At 45.0% G+C, this 21,820-nt stretch overlaps 1 protein-coding gene across 4 annotated transcripts in view; it reads right to left on the bottom strand.

Annotated features, from left to right (window-relative positions):
- The window catches only part of NHS (NHS actin remodeling regulator), a 247,089-nt gene that overhangs the window by 45,804 nt on the left and 179,465 nt on the right, over nucleotides 1-21,820 (bottom strand). The window contains exon 1 of one of the 4 annotated variants that reach the window (XM_085585187.1): nucleotides 5,404-6,108. The exons of 2 other annotated variants lie outside the window; for them this stretch is intronic. In XM_085585187.1, coding sequence (XP_085441313.1) covers nucleotides 5,404-5,422 — 19 coding nt within the window. In that variant the 5' untranslated portion in view covers nucleotides 5,423-6,108. Of the gene's footprint in view, nucleotides 1-5,035; nucleotides 5,369-5,403; nucleotides 6,109-21,820 lie in introns of those variants that run through there. One more of the 4 variants, XM_085585178.1, reaches the window with a different exon arrangement.

The following is a 21,820-nucleotide window of genomic DNA, read 5'->3' as shown; positions in this document are numbered from 1 at the left end:
TTGAATAGCAGTAACTTTCCATAATAACCAATTAATGTCACATACAGACCTGACACTTAGAGAAAGTGCTACAGCTCTTCTTTCATCATATTGCAGCACTGAGGTCGAGCTTTACTCATCTGCTGGACTGGTAGAATAAGGTAGCTGCATGAGAGCCAGACCTTCCCTTTGGCAGCTGTGGGCTCAGTCAAGCTGTTTGGCACCTCCCCCAGCTCTATGGTGCCATTACATGTGTGGCCATCCTGCCTGGACAGCAAACTCCTGTGTATTTGGATATCCTCCATCCATCCCTGACATGCCCTCCAGCTCTCACCCTGCAGTGACAACCCAGCCCTGCTAAAGGAGGCAGGGCTTACCTCTCCCGGAAAAGCACTACCTGGACCCACAAAGGCTCCTTGGCAATCCTGAGACCCTAGGGAACCTCAGGAAAAGTTTATTTTGGCAAGCTCAATAGTGTGGGCATGGGCAGAACTCTATCCCCTCACTTTCTCTACCAAAAGGGGGAAACATCTGTGACACTCCATGTTAAGCATGTTGTCTTTTCATTCATAAAAGGCAGTCCTGTATCTTTAATCACTTTGCCAGATAATAGCAAAGAAACAATTGATTGTCTGTGTTATCAGACACTAGTGGAAAAGTCTAGATAAGAATGCTGAACAACCTAGTCTTATTAGAATTCCACATGCAAATGCTTCCCCATAATCCAGAGTCATCTGTATCCTGGCAACCCTTTAAATTTCATTCTCACTGAATTGCCAGATCTTTATCAAAATATAATTACAGTCTTAATTTGGATGATAAATTTTGATTGCTTGTGCTGTGCCAAAAAAAAAAAAAAAAAGTCAGGTACACAAAAAAAAGAGGTGCTACTGTGAGATCTGAATCTGCATATTCTGACATTGGTGCATCACCTTTCTTCTTATCAAAAGTTTGGCTCTGATGGCTAGCAATGAGGTTATGTAGGGGTAGATAGGGAGGGACATGCAAAGACAGTTTTCTGATGACATCAAATGAAATTTGCACTAAAAAGAGGGAAGAATTTGAAATCTGCAGTTGCTTCTGAAGATTATCACTATTATGAGAATTATATACTATTATCATTACCAGGTAAATTATGTGCAGCGCTGCTATGCAAAGTGGAAGAAAACACCAGTTCTTCCTGAAATGAGAAGAGATTGTGCAGAACTCACCTTTTGTCCCATTGTCTTGCCCCCCTCCTTCAGATACTGGCAGGAAATTGCTTTATAGTTATATCCAGATTATGTGGATAGTTACAAATATTCTTCCAAAACAAGTAGCCTAAAAAAAGTATCCCAGAGGAATATAAACACTGTCTACTCTACCAAGAGAGCCCAAAGGAGAGGAGATGGCCCTGCTAGCAAGCCATGGAGGTTACCTAGTTTCTGACTTACCAGAGTACTGCAGTCCAAACCCAGTTCAGTTGTACTCTGTTGAAATGCCAGGGGGGAAAGATAATTACTCAGATGACAATGGCATAAATGCAATTAGATATTTGACCTTAGTGTTTCTTGGTCACATGCACAGAGTTGAACTAATTACTAAATTTGGGGGTGGGAAATTCTTTTTTTCCTTCTTTTCCACAAATACACTGAGTTATTTCCACTTTTTCTGCATCCCTGAGAAGGATTCTTTCCTAGGACAGATGTGATTTCATCCCTTGAAAGCTATTTCTTTGCTTCCTTTGGGGGCTTTGGGTACCCAGCCTTGGTCCTCTTTCTTATCTGCTTCTCTAACTTTGATCACCATTGCATGCACCATAAAATACCTCTCTGACACATCTGTGAGCTTGAATTCATTCTCATGGAGAGTATGTTGTCCTCCCCTGAGAAGACCATGCAAAATGAGAACAACTGGAACAGTAAGTAAATTCCACCACATAAGCATGCACAAGGATTACAGTGTAGATTGAAAGCCACACTAGGTCACGTCGCCTTGTTATTTTAAAAGTTTTAAAGTTCTTTTAAAAGTTTTCTATGCCTTCTGATGTTTACATATTTCTACTGGAGTTTCTCATGCACTGTCATGTAAATAATGATTGTTTTGCATTCTTCTCTGTGGAAGGAAAGAATTAATGGACTGTTGGTTTGACCATTGTAGTTGGAGAGGTGGCAATTTTTTCCTCCAGTGCCCTGCCACTTTTAGAATTCTGTATATTGCAATCTCAGAAATAAAGTTCCCTCCTTTTACTTCCTTTTATTCTTTACATCTTAGTTAGGCGTGCATGAGTTGTTTCGTGTCATAGTGTGACAGGGTCACAGTTACAGCATGAAAAATGTGCTGCTTCCTTGTGAGCAGTGGTCAGCTACATCACTCAGGTGAGGTCTGTTCCCCTAATGCTCCACAGCCCCAGCACTCTCCAAGAGACCACTCCAAATCAAATGTGATTTTGTCCAGAGCCTGATGGAAGCAAGCGCAGTTGCCAGCTAATGGTAAAATTCAAAGCTCACTGAAGTCCAGAAAGATACTGCAACCTCTGCAGTCATGTCTGTGCCCTGGGTCCCATTCCCTAACAATCATGTCCATCACTGACACATCAGTAAAGCTTTTGCTGACAGTAGCAGCACAAGGTTTTACAGCTGAACGGTCTGAGGCATTGAACCATTCTCATCCCTTTGGTGGCAGGAGCTCAATGGGGCTAATACTGCAGTAGAAATGGAGGGCAGGAAGGAACCATGTGAGAATTGTCTGGTCTGTGACTTTTCCAACTCTGAAACATAGCTAAAATTAACAGCAAATGAGATACCCACCTCCTGACACGGAAAATGTTTCCTATAGTGAATTTTAACTGACATGTGACCAAACCTGTCCTAAAAATGCCAAAATGCAAAGCCCAGTGTAATTCCACTACTCTAAAGTGGACTAAGTATTTTTAGTTCACCCCAATTTTATTATTCTTAAAAAGCCTAAAAGAAGGGCATCCTATAAGCCCCATAGGAGCCTGTCCCAGTGCTTTATTCCTCTTTGTGCTTGGAAAGGTCTTGCTAACCTTCCCTGCTGCAAAGTCAGCTGGCTCCTAAGGGGAAAGACTGCAGAAGTGGGCAAGCTGGCTGCAGTCACATGCAGCTCCCCTCTTCTTTGGATATCAGACTCCATCTCTAGTGTCATAAATTTGCAACTTCTCATCTCAGATGAACTGAGCTGAGACAAAAATGCCAGAATTAGGATCCTGGCCCAAAATCCAGAACTAGTTTTCATATCAGACAGTCAGGGAAGTGAGAATGCCTAAGCCCCCAAAGGAGGATGATGAATCGCTACTTATTCTGGATGCACAGTTCTTTGCTCTCCTTTAAAAATTGAATTTATTTCCTTCTGGTAAAGGATGCCATGCTAAAACCACAGGAAAACAAAGTTGCCTATCCACAGCAGCAGATTCAGCCTGGCACTAGGGAGATGGAAAGCTTCTATGTGCTGTGGTGACTAGCTCAGTACTGGCTGTTAACCATTCCCTCCACCTGCCAGGCACACTGCCCCCCACATAAACACTGTTAGTGAAGGCAAGCATACCTCTGAATGAAAACCAAGCTGAGAGGAACATGCCATTTTTAAAGCCTGGCTTTTGTCTCTGAGTTATATATTCCAGCACTAAGGCTTGAGAGGACTGGCAGAAGAGGTTACCAGATTTTCTTTTCCTCTGCACCATGGCATGTTGCAGGGGGAGGAGTCCAAAATGGCCCCTGTGACGGCTGCCAGCATCTTCACAATAGCTGCTAAAAGAGAGGCTTATTCCTCCCAGCTAATCTTCAGTAAGAGCTTTCTCTAGGGCAGCAATGGATTCCTCAAGCCTTCAGGCACAGCAGGAACTTCCTGAAGGAACATTTCATATTCAGAAGGAATCACAGTGCTCCTATTTCTTTCCTGCCTCTTTCATTCTTGAGCCCAGATCTCCCATCTTTGAGCTCACAGTTGTCATGACAGACTACAGCAGGAGGTCTGTGGCTATCACATGAACATCCCAAGTTCCTAGTAAGCAAAACTGCAGTCTGGCTTCCTCAGCTGTCTTGAGTGTTCTTCTGGATGAAAAGACAAACAAGTCTCACCACTGGGAAATGGAATCCCAGACAGGAATGTGACAAGCCTTCCACAGACAAATGGACTTTTGGCATTACACCCTTTGCCTTTGAACCGAGCATCATCACAACAACCACAAACCCAAACTGTACCGGTGATACCACTGGCTAAATACTTGGAAATATAAACTGGGGATGATTTTCACTGCCTGAAATTTGGGCTCAGACACTTTACCCTTGAGGGACCTGTCTTGACAAACTTATTTATCTAAAAATGGCTTGACTACTTCTGCTGATTCTGGAACCAGAGACAAAATAACCCTCTGTCCACAGCACAGCTTGATTTCTATGAAGAAATCATTGATTTCTATGGAAGACAGCAACAGGGCAAATGCAGTGGACTGAGCAGCACACAAGTGGTTAATGCATGCCATAAAGAACTATACATACATATACTGTCTCACATAGCCAGAATATTTTATGTTGACATTTTCTATTCAGTGCCACTAGAATTAAAATGCTCATAATAAAAACCTGCCAATCAAAAGCATAGAAATTACCACCCAAGCAAAATCCATTTCTGTCTAGATAGTTGACCAGAAGTCTTTCTGCCTCCTACAAGCAACATTAATGCCACCCATTACAACAACAAATGCTAGTCAAGTCCCTTTCTTTCCACCTGTGATTTTAAAAGTACATTTCCTGTGCAGAATGATATGTGCTTGGAAACCTCTGCATCTCCCCTCCTGATGAGTAGCAGAAATGCTGCATGCTAAACTCTGCTGTAATGACATGGATTCCCACATCACTTAAAAATTCTCAAACTACCTAGGAAAAACTTCAAATAACCTGCAAGATATTTAAAAAGCCAGAGGCAACAGCGAAAGTCAAACCCTCAAAACATACAGAGAGAGAGAGAGAGAGAGAGAGAGAGAGAGAGAAAATAAATGCCCTCTGCTTGACCCAAAATAACAGAACAGTTCTGCATAGGAAAGAAAATTAATTACCATTGTGGGGACCCTCAGTCATTTAGAGTCTCCAGTCAAGGCTGAGAGCCATTCTGAGACTGCAGGTTTTTCCTTTAACTTCACTCCCCAGCTCTGCGAGGAACCAGTTAAAAATGACATCACTGCTCATACTACCCTCCTCCCCTCCCCATTCACTTGCTAAAAAAGCTGAGGCTGCTCCTCTCCCCCCTGCATTGGCTCCAGATTTGGTCCTCACTCCTCTTCCATAAGTTCCCGATGCAGTTGACTGTGTGCATCAGTGTCAGTGTGGGACGGAGGATGCGTCTCTGCGCTTTCCCAGCATCCCCACTGGCACCCACTTGAGAAATAAAATAGCCTTTCCATTAAGAAATCAGAAGAGGTCTAACCTGGCAATGTATAATGCATTACACAACCAGCTCCGTTTACAGAAGGCAGACAGTCTTACTCTTTGAAGCAGAAGGGAGAGAGAGAGAGACCCTCATCTTCCTTAGAGGAGAGGACTCTCTCTGTGGTCTGCTGCATCCTCCTCGCATTAGGACTGCAATCTATCTTTTTTTTCTTATTTCCCTCCTCCTAAGTGTGACATCATCAGACACCACAACTCTACTTCTGTAATAAAAAGAATCCCAAGCAGAGCTACCTGAGATGAGGTCATCTGGAGGACCCAGGTGATTCTGCCTCCTGAACAAATGTCGCTTCTTACAAAAATACTTTGCTCTTACACAGTGTCATCGGGATTTAATAACCCTGCGCTTGCTGCAGACCAGGAGACCCAGCTGCAGGGCTGAGATCAGTCTCGTTTCTATCCCTGCAAGCTCCGCTGGCATCACAGCGAGCAGGAACCTCCGGAGCGCTCCCCTGGTACTCATCATTCACCGCTCAGCTCCTTTGCTCCCCCCCTGACTCCTGGGAAGGATGCTGCAGCAAAATCCCTCGGCCAGCGCTCCCGTCTGCTACAAAGCAGCCAGGCTGCGAGCACCCAGCGCACACGCTCCCAATACTCCTCCGCTCTCCTCAGCCTTCTCAGCATCACTGCGAGGGGCTCAAAACACGGCCCCCCGTGGCTGGCGGCTGCAGGAGCCAGCGCTCCCGGCCAGCCGCAGAGCGGCCTGCTGGTTGCCAAGGGCAATATCCCCTTACCTGCCTTTTCTGTGCCGGAGGAGCGCAGGGCGGCGGGCTGAGCCTGCCCACCCCCGGGGCCGGCAGTGGGTACCGGGGGCTGCTCGGAGCCCCTCCGCTGCCGCGGGGGCGCGGGAGGGACGGCGGCCCCCGGGACCGGCAGCCTTCCTTCCTTCCTTCCCGGCGGGCTCCCATGCCGGCAGCGGAGCCGGCAGCGGCCGCGCCAGGGGAGCAGCCCGTGTGCACATGCATATGTATAACATACGCCTCCGAGTACCTGTTATATAGACACAGAGCTGCATGAGGATATAAACACAGACGTGTATTCTGGATCTCTCCCCGCTTCCAGCGAAGCTGCAGACGTATCAAATACCGCACAAGTTAAAGGGCCGATGGGGTAAGTAATTTAAAAGATGTGCAGATGTGGCACTTAGGGACATGGTTTAGTGGTGGACCTGGCAGTGTTAGTTAATGGCTGAACTCCCTGATCGTAGAGGCCCTTTCCAACTGAAATGATTCCACGATCTTACTGTACGACTGCATTAGCAAATGTGCTCTGACTGGTTTTTGTGCTACCTGCCCACACAGCCTGCACACAAGTATAGCCCTCGCTGCAGGGCTGATTGCAGGTGAGTACCTGACACAGGCATCACAAAACTTATGCAACCTCCTCTAAAAGGGGTAGTGGTATGTCACACAAGTCATGTAATAGTACTGCTTTGTAAACTAGAAATGTATCACATGGAGGGGAACTGGAAAGGTCTTTCAACAATGAAACCCCATCAGCCCCCTGAATTAGGAACATGCTGGTGCATCAGGTCCCAGAGAAAATCTGTGCTAGAGACAGGGAGTCAGTGGGAACTTTAAGGAAGTCAGTAAAAACCCTGCCTTCAGAATTTATTCATAACTCCTTCCCCGTTCTTTTTCAGACCTATGTTTTGCATTTGGGCTGGTAACACATTCTTATCAAACACCAGAATCTTTCTGAATGAGCCAGAATTAAAAACCTGACATCTCTTGTCAGCTGGGACAGAACAACATTACACACTCATGAAAGGCAGGATTTCCACTACAGAGTGTCCCACTATATCTTTTAGCAAATAACTCTGCAGGTCCTCTTCAGCACATCATAGCCCTACCAGACTGCACTCATCCTCTCCAGGCTTGCAGCAGGAAGAGGTCTCTGGCACAGGCAGTGTGAGCCCAACACTGAGGAGTGATGACTGTGGTGCATAGGGGTGTGGGACCATCTTGGGAGCCCTGCCAGTGTGAACATCCCGATAAATACAAAAGATTGTGTCCTCTGCCATCACTCATTGCTCAGTTTTCTATCTGCTCTGGTAGGGATATCACAGTCTTTAGCAAAGGGGGATCCTACTTACACGTAGCAGCATCAATAACATCTCTGGAGAAACATTGATTATACATCATATACTAGATAAAAGACAAAGAAGAAGAAAGTGTGCCCATTCCCCACATTCATATTTCATTTCTAAATCATCTAAGTGTTTAACCTGTTTCTTAAGGAAAAAATGTGAACCTGCTGTTGTCTGTCCCCTGCATCCAATCCCCATAATTTTTGAGTTCCCTCCCCAAATTTTGCAGAATAATTTGATTATATTCTATATAATTATATACCTACAAATTTAAGATGAAACAAAGTAATTTAAAAAACAAATCAGTGTCCCTCCAATTCAGGACCATCAGGTAAAATTTTCACTGGGAATCTACTGGATGACTGGCCCTGTGCCAGTGGTGGTCCCCTTGCCATGGGAAAGGGAAGAGTGTCCTCTGGATTTTCTGAAAAGGCAAAAAACATTTCAGAGAGTAAAGGACAACTCTTCAAATCCACATGAAGTTCTTCTTAGTTTTCTTTGGTTAATGTGACAATTTATTTAGTGTTTTTGTTTTCTCGTCCTAAATCTGCTTCTCATGGGTCAGCACTTTGGAGCTCGAATGCCCATGGACTTCATTTCCTGATGAAACCTTTGAACACAGCCTTGTCATTTTACTTTGGCTCTCCCAAGCAATGGCATTGTTTTAATGCACAGACATTTTAATCTAAAACATTGGCAGACTGCTGGCTAGTTATAACAGCTCCCAGACCTGACAAGTTCCATACTCATTCTTGGTTGTGAGTTGTTTTTGCAGGAAAGCAAACAAACTCATTCCTGTAAGAAAGAACAGGTAAACAAAGTGTGGGATTGGGTGGTGGAAAGATCCCAACAGAAATAAATTAGGGTTGGAACTTTATACAGAGCTCTCAGAACTCACAAAGAGGCAGAAATCTTTTCAGCCAGAAGGAAAAGAAACTTGCCCACTTCTCCCATCATTTCCCCTGCTATTATACTGATACTGACTGTTTTACTTGGTGAATGCAGATTGTTTCAAGTTTTTGGGTGACTGAGTTGAAGATCAGTGCTCAAATAAATGATCCTCAAGTAGCACTACTGCCCTAATATATGCATTTCAGTGTACCTTGGGGTACCTCCAAAGCAAATGGGGCAGAATATGTTCCATATTATACAAATTCTCCACTTGCCTTAGCACATGCACCTTGTTTGGGAATTCCACTATCTTCTTTCCTCTAGTACTATGCCTCCCACAAGCACAGGTTAACAAATGCATTTATTATATAAATAGGTGTTTCCCATTTTGAGAATCCTTCAGAGGTAAACTGAGAGTCCTGGACTACTTTCCTGCTCTGACCAGTCTAAATGTAATCAAGTCTGGTAGCAGACACGAAGGAGTCAGCAGATGAATGTCACACATCTATTTCCTCTGCTATTTTTAACAGCACAGAGCGTACTAAAAGGAAGAACAGAAAGTCCTCCTCTTTAATAATGTCCCTGAAATTTTTGAAAAAATCTAAATTTCAATACTCTTCCATTTCAACCCAAACTGTTACAAAGTAAATCAAGGTCATGGCTGTCTGTCACTTTCCCAAATTACTCTTGAGTAAAGACAGCCCTCAGCCAAATAATATCAGTCTAAATAGGAACTCAGCCTCTTCTGTTTCATTATCCCAGAGAGGTTTCAATTTCAAAGCTGACTTGGACCACATAAAAGGTAGCTTTTAAGCAGGAGCAGTATGAATATTTCTGCCTCCCCTCTACTTTACCTTCTCAAGGAAAGAAAAAAGAAAATAAGACCCAGTACCTGTTCTGGTAACCTGACGCAAGAGAAGGAAGCAGAACACAGTGATATTCCTCTGACAGGAAATCTCAGTGCCATTATTTCATCATCTGTCTTCCTTCCTGCTCCACTTGGCTGTGTGTACCCTAAAAACAGGCTGCTCCAGCCTGCCGCTCCCATTTCAGAGGAGCTGGCCACTCTTGCAGGGACATTGCCAAGCACCCCACCTTTTGGCAACCATAGGTGACAACTCAATCAACCCTGGAGATCCTTACTGGTGTTACCCTTCTTCTTCATAAGGTGCAGCCAGGGCAGGTCCATAGAAAGGCCATGAAGATGATCAGAAGCACCTTTCCTATGAGGACAGACTGAGACATTTGGGGTTGTTCAGCCTGGAGAAGAAAGAGAAGGCTCCAGGAAGATCTTCCAGCTGCCTTTCAGTGCCTATAAAAAGGCTGGAGGGACACTTTTTCCAAGGGCATGCAGTGACAGGAATGGCTTTAGGCTGAAAGAGGGTGGGTTCAAATTAAAATACTGTGAGGATGGTGAGCCACTGGGACAAGTTGCCCAGACAAACTGAGTGGTGGATGCTCCATATTTTGAAGTGTTCAAGGCCAGGTTGAATGTGTCTTTGAACAACCTGGTCTAGAGGAAGTTGTCTCTGCCCATGGAAGGGGAGTTGGAACTATATGATCTTTGGGGTCCATTCCAGACTAGGCCATTCTTTTATTCTGTGATGATTCTATGGAATGTGAGAAATGGAGACAAAAAGGAAGAAAAGAGAAATGTAACACCTCAACTGCCATGGTATTTGTGTGCCAGCAGCAAAACAAGAATTGCAGAACAGGATTCTCTCATTGACCCTTCTTTTGCCCAACAGCATCACTCAATTTGTCTGAAGCCTTTGTTTAGCCCCAGGTGACAGTGCTGATGCTCTTAGAAGAACTGAGCCCTGAGTTACATGAGCTTTATATCGTAACTATATTATGTTTATTGTTTTTCACTAGTGTTTCCAGCCTTCCTGATCCTTTTTCACAAGATTTTCTTCCTGTTTATTTCAGAAGAACTACTGACTGTGTCATAAATATTGATGTTTTATTTAATGTATTTTGCTTTTAGCCTGGCAACTCTGTATTTCCGCTTGCCAGGGCTCTGCATTTCAAACAGCTAAAGACAGTTGTTATAATACAGACTAATAACTGCTTGAAACGACCGCAAGGGTTTTTAACACAAATAGAAATACAAGTCACATTCAAGTAACCCACTGCCTAAAACAGTAACCATGTCATTGTCCTAGCCCAACTGGTATCTGAAAAGCCTGCAAACCATCCAGCAAGAACTGCCCTATTCTGACCTGTTGAAACAGGGCAGAACTGCAATAATCCCATTGTATTTAATGTGCATTTTACAGCAAGCTCTACCCACAGGACCAAATAACAACCTAGGGAACTATCACTCTGTACTGACTGCATTGGCACAAATCATTATTACTTATCTAATAATTACTATCACTTCATGGAAAATAGTTGAGGAGTGTAATTTTCACTGCTTTACATTCAATGCTGCCTTCTCACTTTGATATTGAGTTAAACCCTGAAGATATATCTGCTGAATTTTACTGACAAATTACACTCATCATCTATGTGCCTGTTTTGTCAAGCTCCTGAGATGTAATACATATTAAAATACTACACATGAATTTCCTGTTAGAACACTTAGCACATACTGTGCTTCATTTCCAAAACCCAAACCAACACATTTAGTGACCCCCAGGGAGCAGCCAAGCTTCAGGATTAGTGACCTCTATAAGCAGTAGCCACAAGAATCCAATGGGTATTATCCCCAAGTGAGCTTGCCATCTGCTGCCCCAGGAGAACCACCCCAATTCCTTTCAATGCACACTGAGTTTGAGATAACTGTGAAAATTCTATGTTTATTCTTCCATATCCATGTGCTTCATTCATCAGCTATGAAGGAACAGATTATAATTTTCCCTGTGAGTGCAGTGCTGTATTTGTGCTCTGACCAGAAAAACACCAGCACATGGTGGCAGGGCTGAGCCATCTATCTGGAACTTCTGGCTCTGCTGGAGAGGGAGGCCAAGGAGGTGGCAGCTGGAGCAAGGATGGACATGGTTGTGGCAAAGGCAGAGAGAAATTAACCTAGAAAGGATACTTGTGACTCTATTTCTCGTCTTACTGCACTTGAATGTATGTCTCTGAAAGTTGTGTCTGCTACTGAAATTTCCCTTCAAAATTTAAAATGGGACCAAGAAAGCACCTGAACATATGCCTTTGGTTGAGGGTACGGCATCTCTTCTTAAAAGCTTTGACCATCTTCTGCTTTTAGCTAAAAAATAGCTTATGAACTCAGTGTCTGTTCTTGCCTTCGTGACAGTGTAATGGGAGAACAGTTGTATTTTATCCCTGTCCTCATTGCTGCTGTGGGAAAATGAAGAGAGGGATGTGCATAATCAAATGGGAGTGAGAGATGTATACTGATCCCACATGCTGTCTATCAGCACAAACAGCTCAGAGAAGGGAGGAAAAGCAGAAAACCTTGAACCTTTATGTCCTGGATATAAATGGCCATTTATTTTAGAGATGAACAACCTTTATAGGAAAGGGAGTCTGCAGTGGTCACTTCCAGCTGGAAAATAGTGAAATCTTGTCCCAGATGGAGCCCAGGATTCCCACTTGCATCCCAGTGAGGCCAAGGCTGTGAACGCCTCAAATACCTTCTATATGTCAAACATTTAAATGGATGCTAAAAATGCTTAGTTGAAAGACAGGAGTGTATTTGGGCAGGCTGGTGACTGGTGAGGTAGATATGTGCAACAGCAGTGACAGAGCTGCAGTGAGCAGTGATAGTAATCCTCTTTGTGGATCAATCTTCAAAAAGCAAAAAAAAAAAAAAATTGCAGAGAGCTATGTGACACCATGACAACGTGCAAGGGAATGTCATTGTACAACTGTTTCCCCAGAGTTTCACTAGACAGCCACGAATTTTGTGAAAATATTGACAGGCCAAGGGAAAATCCCAAGTGCCATTTAATTTTGACAGATGGAAAAAATAATGCCTTGTACAAAGCATGGTAGCTTGACGGTCTGCTTTGTCCCTTTTTATCAAGGACCAGCTCCCAGAGGCAGAAGCCTGGATAAAGCACATGTCAAATACAAGGAATGAGAACAGCAGAGAAATTTTACGATCACATATGTACAAGGGAGAGTGGAAATGGGGGGATGGAAGGATGTAAATACAGTATATGCAGTAAATGGTGCAGAAGAGACAGACATGGCAATATAGAACTGCCTGATGTGAAACTGAAACCCAGGCTGTCAGGGAGGCATGACCTACCTCATTTACTCACCACAGTCTACAATTGGAAGTCATCCCAGCAATTTATCTCAATTCCTTACTCAACCATTTAGTTATTTGATAGGAAAATACTTTTTTTCCTGCTAGCATGTATGAAACCTGGCTAAACTCCTATTCATGGTAAATCTGGGACTAATTTTAATAAAGCCCTTCCTTGTTTGTTGCACTCTTCTTGAAAAAATGTTGTGAAACAGTTACACAGATAGTATTATTATCTCACAGAGACCTAGTGCTGTTTCATTTGTTACTGACACCAGTGACTGAAGTTGGTTAGATAAATGCGGATGGGCATTGCTTGGTAAATGAGGAGTGCTGCAGTCTGCCTACTGGCTCTTCTGTTTCTAGACTTCCTCAATTGAAAACACCTTTGTGTGCAGCCCTTTGGTTGACTTAACATGGGCCAGTTCATGTCCTGGGGTGGAGCCCCACAGAGCCAGAGTCATCCTTGGCATGCTGCTCCAGCTGCCTTGCTCCACCTTCTGTGCAAGGTTATTGCATGGTGTCCATGAGGCAGGAACACAAGATACCATGGATGGGAATTAGAAAAGGTAAAGTAATTTCTCTTTGACAGCATATAAAATCTTTTTCCCAGCCCTTTGAAATATACTTCTCACCAAAGCTCCCTGTTCAAACAAAACTGGTGCACTGTGCAGTGGATTGGTCACAGGCGTCTTTGTTCTGCACCCACAAAAAATTGGAAGTGACACTTTACTTCCACTGCAGACCAAACATCAAGCAGAGTCATGTCCCCACTTAATAGTTTATTTAAAGCCATAGATGGCTTTTAAGGGATCAAAGAGAAAGGGGTATAGGAGGGGGATGCTCCTCAGGGGAAAAAACTGGGAACAAACCAGTACAGTTTCTTCGACTGCTCCATGTTTGCTTTTTAAATTGCTGAAATGTAATGTGGCAATGAAGTTACCTAAAGCATGAGACACTGAGTAGTGGGCTATGAAGCTTTTTCAGTTTGTTAGTACTTACAGCTCTCTGCAGTACCTGTCACAAAGGTAAGGGATTAGACTGGTGTAAATCAGTGCTGTTCCATGAAGAGCAGCCACAGTGGGAAGCCAGGCTAAAGGCTCAGAGGGCTTCACAAGCTGAGAGTACAAAGCACCATTAGGATACAAAGCACACTGTCAGCATCTGAGCTCTGGGACAGGATGTTTGGAAAGGGCACAGAGAATTTTTTATCATGACTTGGACTCTTTTTCAAAGGAATCCCATTTAAACCAGAAACAGGTCTCTGTGCACAGTCAGGCTCTCCAGAGCCAGCAGCTCACCTCTTCCCAGATCAGTACATCTGTGTTACAAGCAGCTGGATGCCCCAGCCCTCTCTCTGCTCCCTGTGACTGGGTTTCAAGTTTACAAGTATCACAAATGAGTTCATTTCCCCTCATTAACTCTCACAAGTAGTTGCTGCTCCTCTGAACTTTGTACTTCTCTGCCCCCAAATCCCTTGGGAGTCTCTGGGGCTGAAAAAGCCCTTCTTGATAGGAGAGGTTTTGAATGGCTGCCCAAACAAGATGAACTAAGGGGGCCTCGTTAGACTGGACACAGCACTCACAGAATGGATGGGAAGCAGGATTAAATCAGCTGAGAAACATATAAAGAAGAAATCTGAGCAGCCTCACTTTTTTCAGGTAATTGTTTTCAGCAGGTTTCTTACCCGATACAAGTCTCACCCAAAGCGGTAAGACAAACTGTTGAGCTCATGAATTCAGTTTATTCCTCTCTACCCATTCCAGGTCTCTAATTTTCTTACTTTTCTCAGCAACCCACTAATTTATCAAAATGACAGCTGAGATCCCAGGCTGTCCTGACTGTCAGCTATTGCTCCAAATAGGCAGCATGGAAATGTTTTAGACCCCAGAAAGTCCCACACTAAGCAGCCAGTTTGAAAACCTTACTGCACTCACTGCATGCCAGAGGAATTTCTGGACTGTCTTATTGACACTTCCATCAAGACTTCTGCCACACATGAGGCTGCTTTCTTAAACCCCACATCCCCATGGGGTTTTATTTCCATCTGGGGTTTTTCTTCCTCTTCTTCTGTCTCATATGATTTTCATGCTGAAGGTTTTCATGCACTTTTTCTCAAAAAGCAGAACAAACAACCCAAAGCAGCCACACAGTTAGGGTAAGACTCAGGACAGGGATATTAAAACAGCATGTGCATTTCTCTCCAAAACCCAGCACTGAAGACATAATGACATTAAAAGCTGAAATAAAAATAAAGAAAACATAATAAAGGTAGGTGAAAAGACTTTGACTCTTTCCCTGTACATGACATACACTGTGGAGAAATGTTTGTTACCCACTGCAAATCTTCCTTTAATGACCCTTGACTAGTCAAATTATTCAAAAATGAGGAAAGCAGAAAATAAATCTGACCAAACTCACTATGTGGATATGTTCATTCTTGAGACAGGGCAAATTCCAGTCATCAAAATGCTGGATAGCCTATGAAGACGTCTGGACTTGGGTCCCAGTTATCACAGAGGCTTTATATATGATCTTAAGCAAACCCTTACGGTGGGATTCAGCTGCTTAAGCAAAGGTGCCCATAGGGCATTTCAGATGCCCTAGGGTACACAACACATCTGTACAGGGCTGGCTGGTTGACACAAAATAGAACCCTGGTATAGCAGCTGGACACCGGGAAGGATTTGGACACCTGTAAATGCATCCTGTACTGCTTTTTGAGTGTCTGCTATAGATACTGCATGCAGCTTTCCAAGCCTAGCAGCTTCTAAGCTGAAGCACCAATTACCCAACTCTCCTGAATGTTCCAGCCAGGCTCTGCACTCCCTGGCCCAAGGAACTGCCCCCACCAGGCTGTGCTTTCACTGGAGGGCAACTGGCAGGGCTGGGAACATCCTTCATGCTGCAGCCCAAAGCCAGGGACTCTCTTGGAGGACTCTCTCTCCCCAAGAGCAGTGCTGCCCACAGGGTTTGCCCAGGGATCGTGCCAGGACTGGAATCACTGCACTGGCAGATGTGCACTGATCTCCAAGTCCCCTCTGTACACCACCCCTGGAAAGGTCCATGGGTCAGAGATCTCACCCAGTGCATTAATCCCTCATGACAGAGAGAGCCTCCAGACTGTCCAACACACTCAGCAAAACTGGCGTGTCTGTTCCTGGGTGTATTTATGGAGTTGAGAATATCCCCTTCCAAAATAACAATATCCCTTCAGCAGTTTTCCAAACCCAGCAAGGCACACATGTATGTGTGTGCCACCAGCCTACCAGCCATGGCATGATGGGCATCAGTGCCTTTTCTTCTCTACATGGCTTGGACCTGCTATCATCTCCTCCAGCCATGGGCTGGCTCTTCAACTGTGTATGCTCCAAGCCAGCTTTACAGGACAATCACATTTCAAAATTCATCACCCTAGCCCAGACTGCTGGTGAGTCTGTCAGAGACAGAAAACTCTGGCAGCTGGGGTTGTTGGTGGCCAGAGGCCATTCCCAGTGAGTATAACACAGACAGGGCATGGGCTCTCACAGTGATTTACTGTGCACTCAAGACATAAATCACAGTTTCTTCCTGACTACTTTTGGATGTAATTATGTAAAAAGGGAAATAAAACATTTCCACAGTCTTCCTTTCTACCAGTTTGCAAAAAACATTTATTTCCTCCATCTTATCGATGTCTGACATTTGCACTTGTGCTACTGAGGAATTGCAGCTGGGTTTTGGAGTCCATCCCAAAGCCAGGGTGACTTCTACACACCCCTCCATTTTTGTGCTTCTGCCTTACCATGAGATACATGCACACAGACACCATGTTCTTTACTGAAAGTTTTGCAGAGGTAAAGAACAAACAGGGCATGCACAGCTACCTCCTTCCAGGTCTGCTGCCATGACTGCTCACACTTCAGCCTCAGGTTTGTGCCATCCTTTACATCCCCACTTTAAGTGAGCTGTGGGAGCTCTCCCAAAGTAGGGGCTGTAAGAGGCACCCAAAGGCCAGACATGAGTTTCTTTCACAGGGAAGAAAATTACTCTGTTCCTCATTTACTGCTCATTTATGAAAGTGAGCACACATCTACCAGGGGCAACATTGAGAGCATTTCTGGCACTCACTGGCTGAGATGCCCCAAGCCACCCCAGGACAGGCACCTGTATTCCTGTTCTGCAACCTGCATTAAAAAGCTCCAGACAACATTGGTAGGAGAGTCAAGCCCCAAGGAGTAAGAGGACTGCAGCTGGGGCTCCTCCAGCACAAGGATGGCTGTGAACTGGAGATCTTCCTCCATGCTGCCCTATTTCTGGGACACCAGCAGAGCAAAGTGGTGTCCCCTGGCACGTCCTGCCATGCCCTGCCAGGAGCTGCACAGGCAGCACAACTGCTGCCCTGCTACCCCGACTGCACTAATACAAAACCCACCATTACACCAGCTGCTGCTACCTCTTGCTATCCAACAACAACCAGAATAATTGGCAACAGCAGAGTAAAGTATCAAATTGACTGTGTTTTTGAGGGACTTCATAAGAGGCCAACAAAAGCAAGGACGTTCAAAGCTCTCAGCTAAGCATAGCAAGAGGTCTCAGTGGAGCGTCAGATGACGAGAAACAGATTTGCTGCATTACACAGTCATGTCAAAGGGCTGTGCCAGAGCTTTAGCTGACAGCAGGCCTGAATTGCTTTGCACTCGATGGTTTGAGCCAGACAGAGGCCTGCAGACTTGTGTTTCATGTTGTGCCCATCTTCTTTCTGAATTTCATTGATCAAAGTCTGATCGTTCTCTCACATATTTTATCCTACTCCACATGTACCCCACCACTTTTGCCATGGGGATGACTTTAGCACAACTACTGGAGGAATAAGGCATCTCTTACAATTAAGGGATGGTCCACTGATCAAATTGCACCAATTAATATAAATATACATTATAAAATGGTAGGTAGTCATGGTACAAACCCCTCATGTTTAACTGGCATGCAGCTCTTCCTTGTTTTGGAGCAAACTGATTTCAAAGGCCTTTTTTAATATGGGGAATTTGACAAGCACATGGTATTTCTTTCTGACCATTTTGAGTAGATTCTCTATTCCATAGAAAAAGTTTGATTGAAGAATCACCGTGTTACTAATTTTTAAAATCCCTACTTTTTCTGGAAGACAGTTTACAGCAGCAGGTACTCTGGAGGAGCTATTGTGAGAGAGTGCCTGTATTTGCTATGTCAGTTCCACATCCTCAGGAGGACTGAACCTATCCCAATTCCTGCTGAACCCAGAACAAGCTGCTAAAGAAAATTAGCCTGGTCTGTCAGTCCCAGGGTCTGCATCCCTTTAATTTAATAGTTTTATAATTACATTTTTATTTAGCTGAGAATATAGTTTTTGCATACACATAGACTTGGAATTGAGCTTGGCTGAACCAAAAAAAAGTCCCTACTATACAAAACAAAAACAGCTTCACAGACTGTTTCTAGTTAAGGGCACACCCAAAATGGGCTTGTAATAACTTAGTAAGTAATATCTGCAGAGATACTTCAGTGTGTGCACTACCAAATATACACCATAGGGTAAGCAGTGACATCTGTAACTCAAGGAATTAATGAACAGTAAATTTTATCTGCATAGCAGGAAGAACTTTGCAGTTCTTCCATGCACTGGAACAGATTGCCCAGAGAGGGTGTGGAGTCACCCTCACTGAAGATATTAAAAATCTGCTTGGACACCGTCCTGTGCCATGTGTTCTGGGGATTACTCTGCTTCAGCAGGGAGGTTGGACCAGATGAGCTACTGTGGTCCCTTCCAGCTTTATCCTTCTGTGATTCTGTGGCAGACAGTAAAAGATGGAAGTTTTAAGCAGAAGTAAGTAGACACCACTAAACACAGAGATGGGGGGAGGTAGCTTTGCTGACAGTGGGAAACCTAGTAATTTACCATAACTAGATGGTATCTGAGTCTGCCCAAATCCCGTTTTGCCCCGGTCTAAGAGAGTGAGATGTATTTAAGCTGTGGATACCAGCTCTGTGGAGCCCCTGGATATTGCTAGCAGGTGTTGCACACCGTTACACAACAGAGCAGGGAGATTGCTCTCACAACACAAACCCGTTAACAACAGCAGCAACATCTGGAACAGGACATTGCTTTCTTCAGTCACAGGATGTCATCATGTCTGCAGGAATTGTACCATACTGCCAAAGTTTTGAAGACATAACTAGAAAGTACTTCTTTGCTTTTAATTCTTATTAAATAGGGGATCCAAATATTTGGGAGATGGAGGAATGGGATGATTCCTTTGCAGAAGGCACCCACATAGCTTGATGAATTTTATAAGGAGTAATTTTCATGAACCTATTAAGAAGCAGTTCAGTGTGTGGACTTCAGTGAAATGTTGCAGAGTGCCACTGGGAGGTGTCACAATAAAGCAATAGCATCAGGCCAAAGAAAAGAGCTGTGCTGAATACAGCAGAAGGCACATGCCTTTTTTTTTAGGGGGACTATAAAAAGGGGCGTGTGTGTGCTGGGGATTAAATCTGGATGCCTGCCTTTTTTGTCACTGGGTGCTATCCATCCACAGATGGTGTCTTAAAGTGACCAACCCTGGCCAGAGGTTCAGTGTATCTGTTACTGACCTCCCCTTTAATCTGTCAGCATTTGCCGTAACACAGCCTCGTGTGCCTGCACACACACCAGCTCCCAAAGGCTTACACATCAGTGTAATCTTTACCAGGCATCAATAGATTTGACACTAACAAGGTTTAAGAAAACCAAACCTTATCCCTTATCCTACCAACCCTTCAAGTCATTGAGAAAAGTGCTGAAAGAGCTAACTGCAAAGCTAAACACATCAAGCCTCACCCTGATACTTGCACTCTAACCCTCTCTTCTACTATCTCCCTGCCTCTGAGCATTTAGTTGGATCTCCCTTATTAAACTGATCATGCATCTGATGCAAAAAAAGTTTGACTGAATCTGCATTTTGCCCTGGGTCTTATTCCTTTATTTATTTAATTTGGTGCTTCATTTAGGGAAAAAAAAATCCTGCCAAGTCTGCATTTTTTTTTTTCTGCAAGGAGCAGACAAATAGAGCTAATTCTCCCTAGTAGCAGAACCAAACAAATCAGAAAGGGTTTACAGCAGATTTTGATGACACCAAACCAATTAAGCAATAGCGGTACTGTCATTAAAAAAAAAAAAAAAAAAAAAAAAAAAAATTATGGAGACCCCTAGCAAAAATAATCAGAAGCACTATTAGCTGCCTCTGAAGGCTGGCTGAATTTCAGATGCTGTTACACGAAGACCAGTCTCATGTCTCTCCATCACCCCATGAAGCTCTCGTTGGTGGGTGAGCGGTGTTTGCCAAGGGCTCACACCCACCACCGAGCCCGGAGCTGCCCAAGCTCCCTGCTCCTGCCCGGTGGGGTGCTCCGGGTGCTTCATGGACGCTCCACTCAAAAAAGTCTAAAAACAAACAACAAGAAAACAAACAAAACCCCCCAAGAAATTTGAATACTCGCGCAGGTTTGCCAGCTCGAAGACAAACTCTACCTGGGCACTCTGTACATCACGTTTGATAAGAAATACATGTTAGTGGAAGTTTTACGGCACGCCTTGGCTGCGGGAACGGAAAAAAGGAAAGGGAGGAGGGATCTTTAAAACGAGGTGCGGCTCTGATCAGGACGGCGAGCTCCGCAGAGCTCGGCTGGGTTTGGGGAGAGCATCCTTCCCCGCCCGCGGCGCCCCGCGGAGAGCGGCGGGGATGGCGGCTGCGCCCCTCCCGGTGTGCCCGTGCCCGGGAGGCTCCGCCGAGCCCCGCCGAGCCCCGCCGAGCCCCGCCGAGCCCCGCCGAGCCCCGGCCCCCGGGCCCGTGCGGGCTCCGCCGCGGGAGCAGCCGGCACGCAGATGGCCCGGCCCGGGGCTGCGGCCGCCTAATCCCCGCCCGACCCCGTCCCCGCCGGCAGCGGGCAGCGGGCAGCGGGCAGCGGGCAGCGGGCAGCAGTAATCCCGCTCCCGCCCTCCCTGCAGGGTTAACGCTTTCCTGGCCTGGAGCTGCTCCGCTTGCCCGCTTGGCTGCTGCTGCTCTAGCGGCAAAGGCGCGGGGAAACGTTCCCGCCATGGCTGGGAGAGGGGGCAGAAACAAATGGAGAAAAACCACGGCTGGTAAAATTTGCTAGGAAGGAAGAGGGGAGAAAACACCGAAGATGTGATTAAAACCAGCCATTTCCAGGCTGCATGCCCCCAGCATCTCCTGCCCCAGCCCTGTGACTGTGACTTCTTGGGCAGCTTTAGGCAGATCCCAGTGACAATCAGGGACCAGCCACTCTCCTGGCCGGGTCAAGGCCAGGACAAGGCTGGCAGAACCTGAAAACACCTTGCACTGCTCACAAGCCTTGGTGCTGGCCTGATAGAAAGACAAATTGCAGCAAAGGGGGACAACCAGCCAGTGTTCCTCTGCAATACATCCTTAAGTCTTCCTGACCATTGTCAGCTGTGTACTTCCAGCCTCTCCGATTCTGATTCCTGCATCTGGATACAATGCTGTGCAGAACTGCAGGGAGGACTAAGTCGTTTTCAGCTAAGCAGCAGTCCCCACCCCAAACCCACTGGCTGTTCAATAGTCTGCTCCATCATGTAATAGCGCCTCCAGTGTTGCTATCATGGTGCAGAAGAGAGACATGCTCTCCAGCAGCATTCCTGTTTTCATTTTCTGTGGTTCTCTATTTCTCCTCTTAAAAAGTTTTTTATCTTTTAATTAAAAAAATCCTAACTTTTGGTACACTGTAATGGTAACTGGGTTATGAAACACAGAAAAGATGGGGAAACAGGTTTAGGGAGAGATTTCAAAGCTTTTAAAATAACAACAGTGATGGTAAAGTGAGAAATTTTCTTCCCTGCCTGGGGAACCAGAAAGACTGTGATTAATGCTCGGGCTCCCTGGTCAGGTTACCCACCTCAGCGATTACATGAAGAGCTGAGCGATGCAGCTGGAGTTCAGAAGGTGAGCTGAAGCATAGCAGAGGCTCTTTGATGCATTAAGACAGCCCAAGTCAACAGCGGGTCTGGCTGTAAGGGAGGCAGCAGTCTTGGAGAACGTGACCTACATAGAGTCTTCAGCCTCACAAGCAGCAGTGAGGGAAATCAGCAGCTTATACAGCCACGGACATTTCCTAAAAGACTTATAATTGCAATACTTGCTGGATGCTCTGTCCCCT

Source organism: Lonchura striata, chromosome 1 (genome assembly GCF_050655825.1).
Source record: "Lonchura striata isolate lonStrDom1 chromosome 1, ASM5065582v1, whole genome shotgun sequence".
NCBI lineage: Eukaryota > Metazoa > Chordata > Aves > Passeriformes > Estrildidae > Lonchura > Lonchura striata.
The sequence above is the reverse complement of the archived record's forward strand: the minus strand, read 5'-3'. Positions and strand labels throughout refer to the sequence as shown.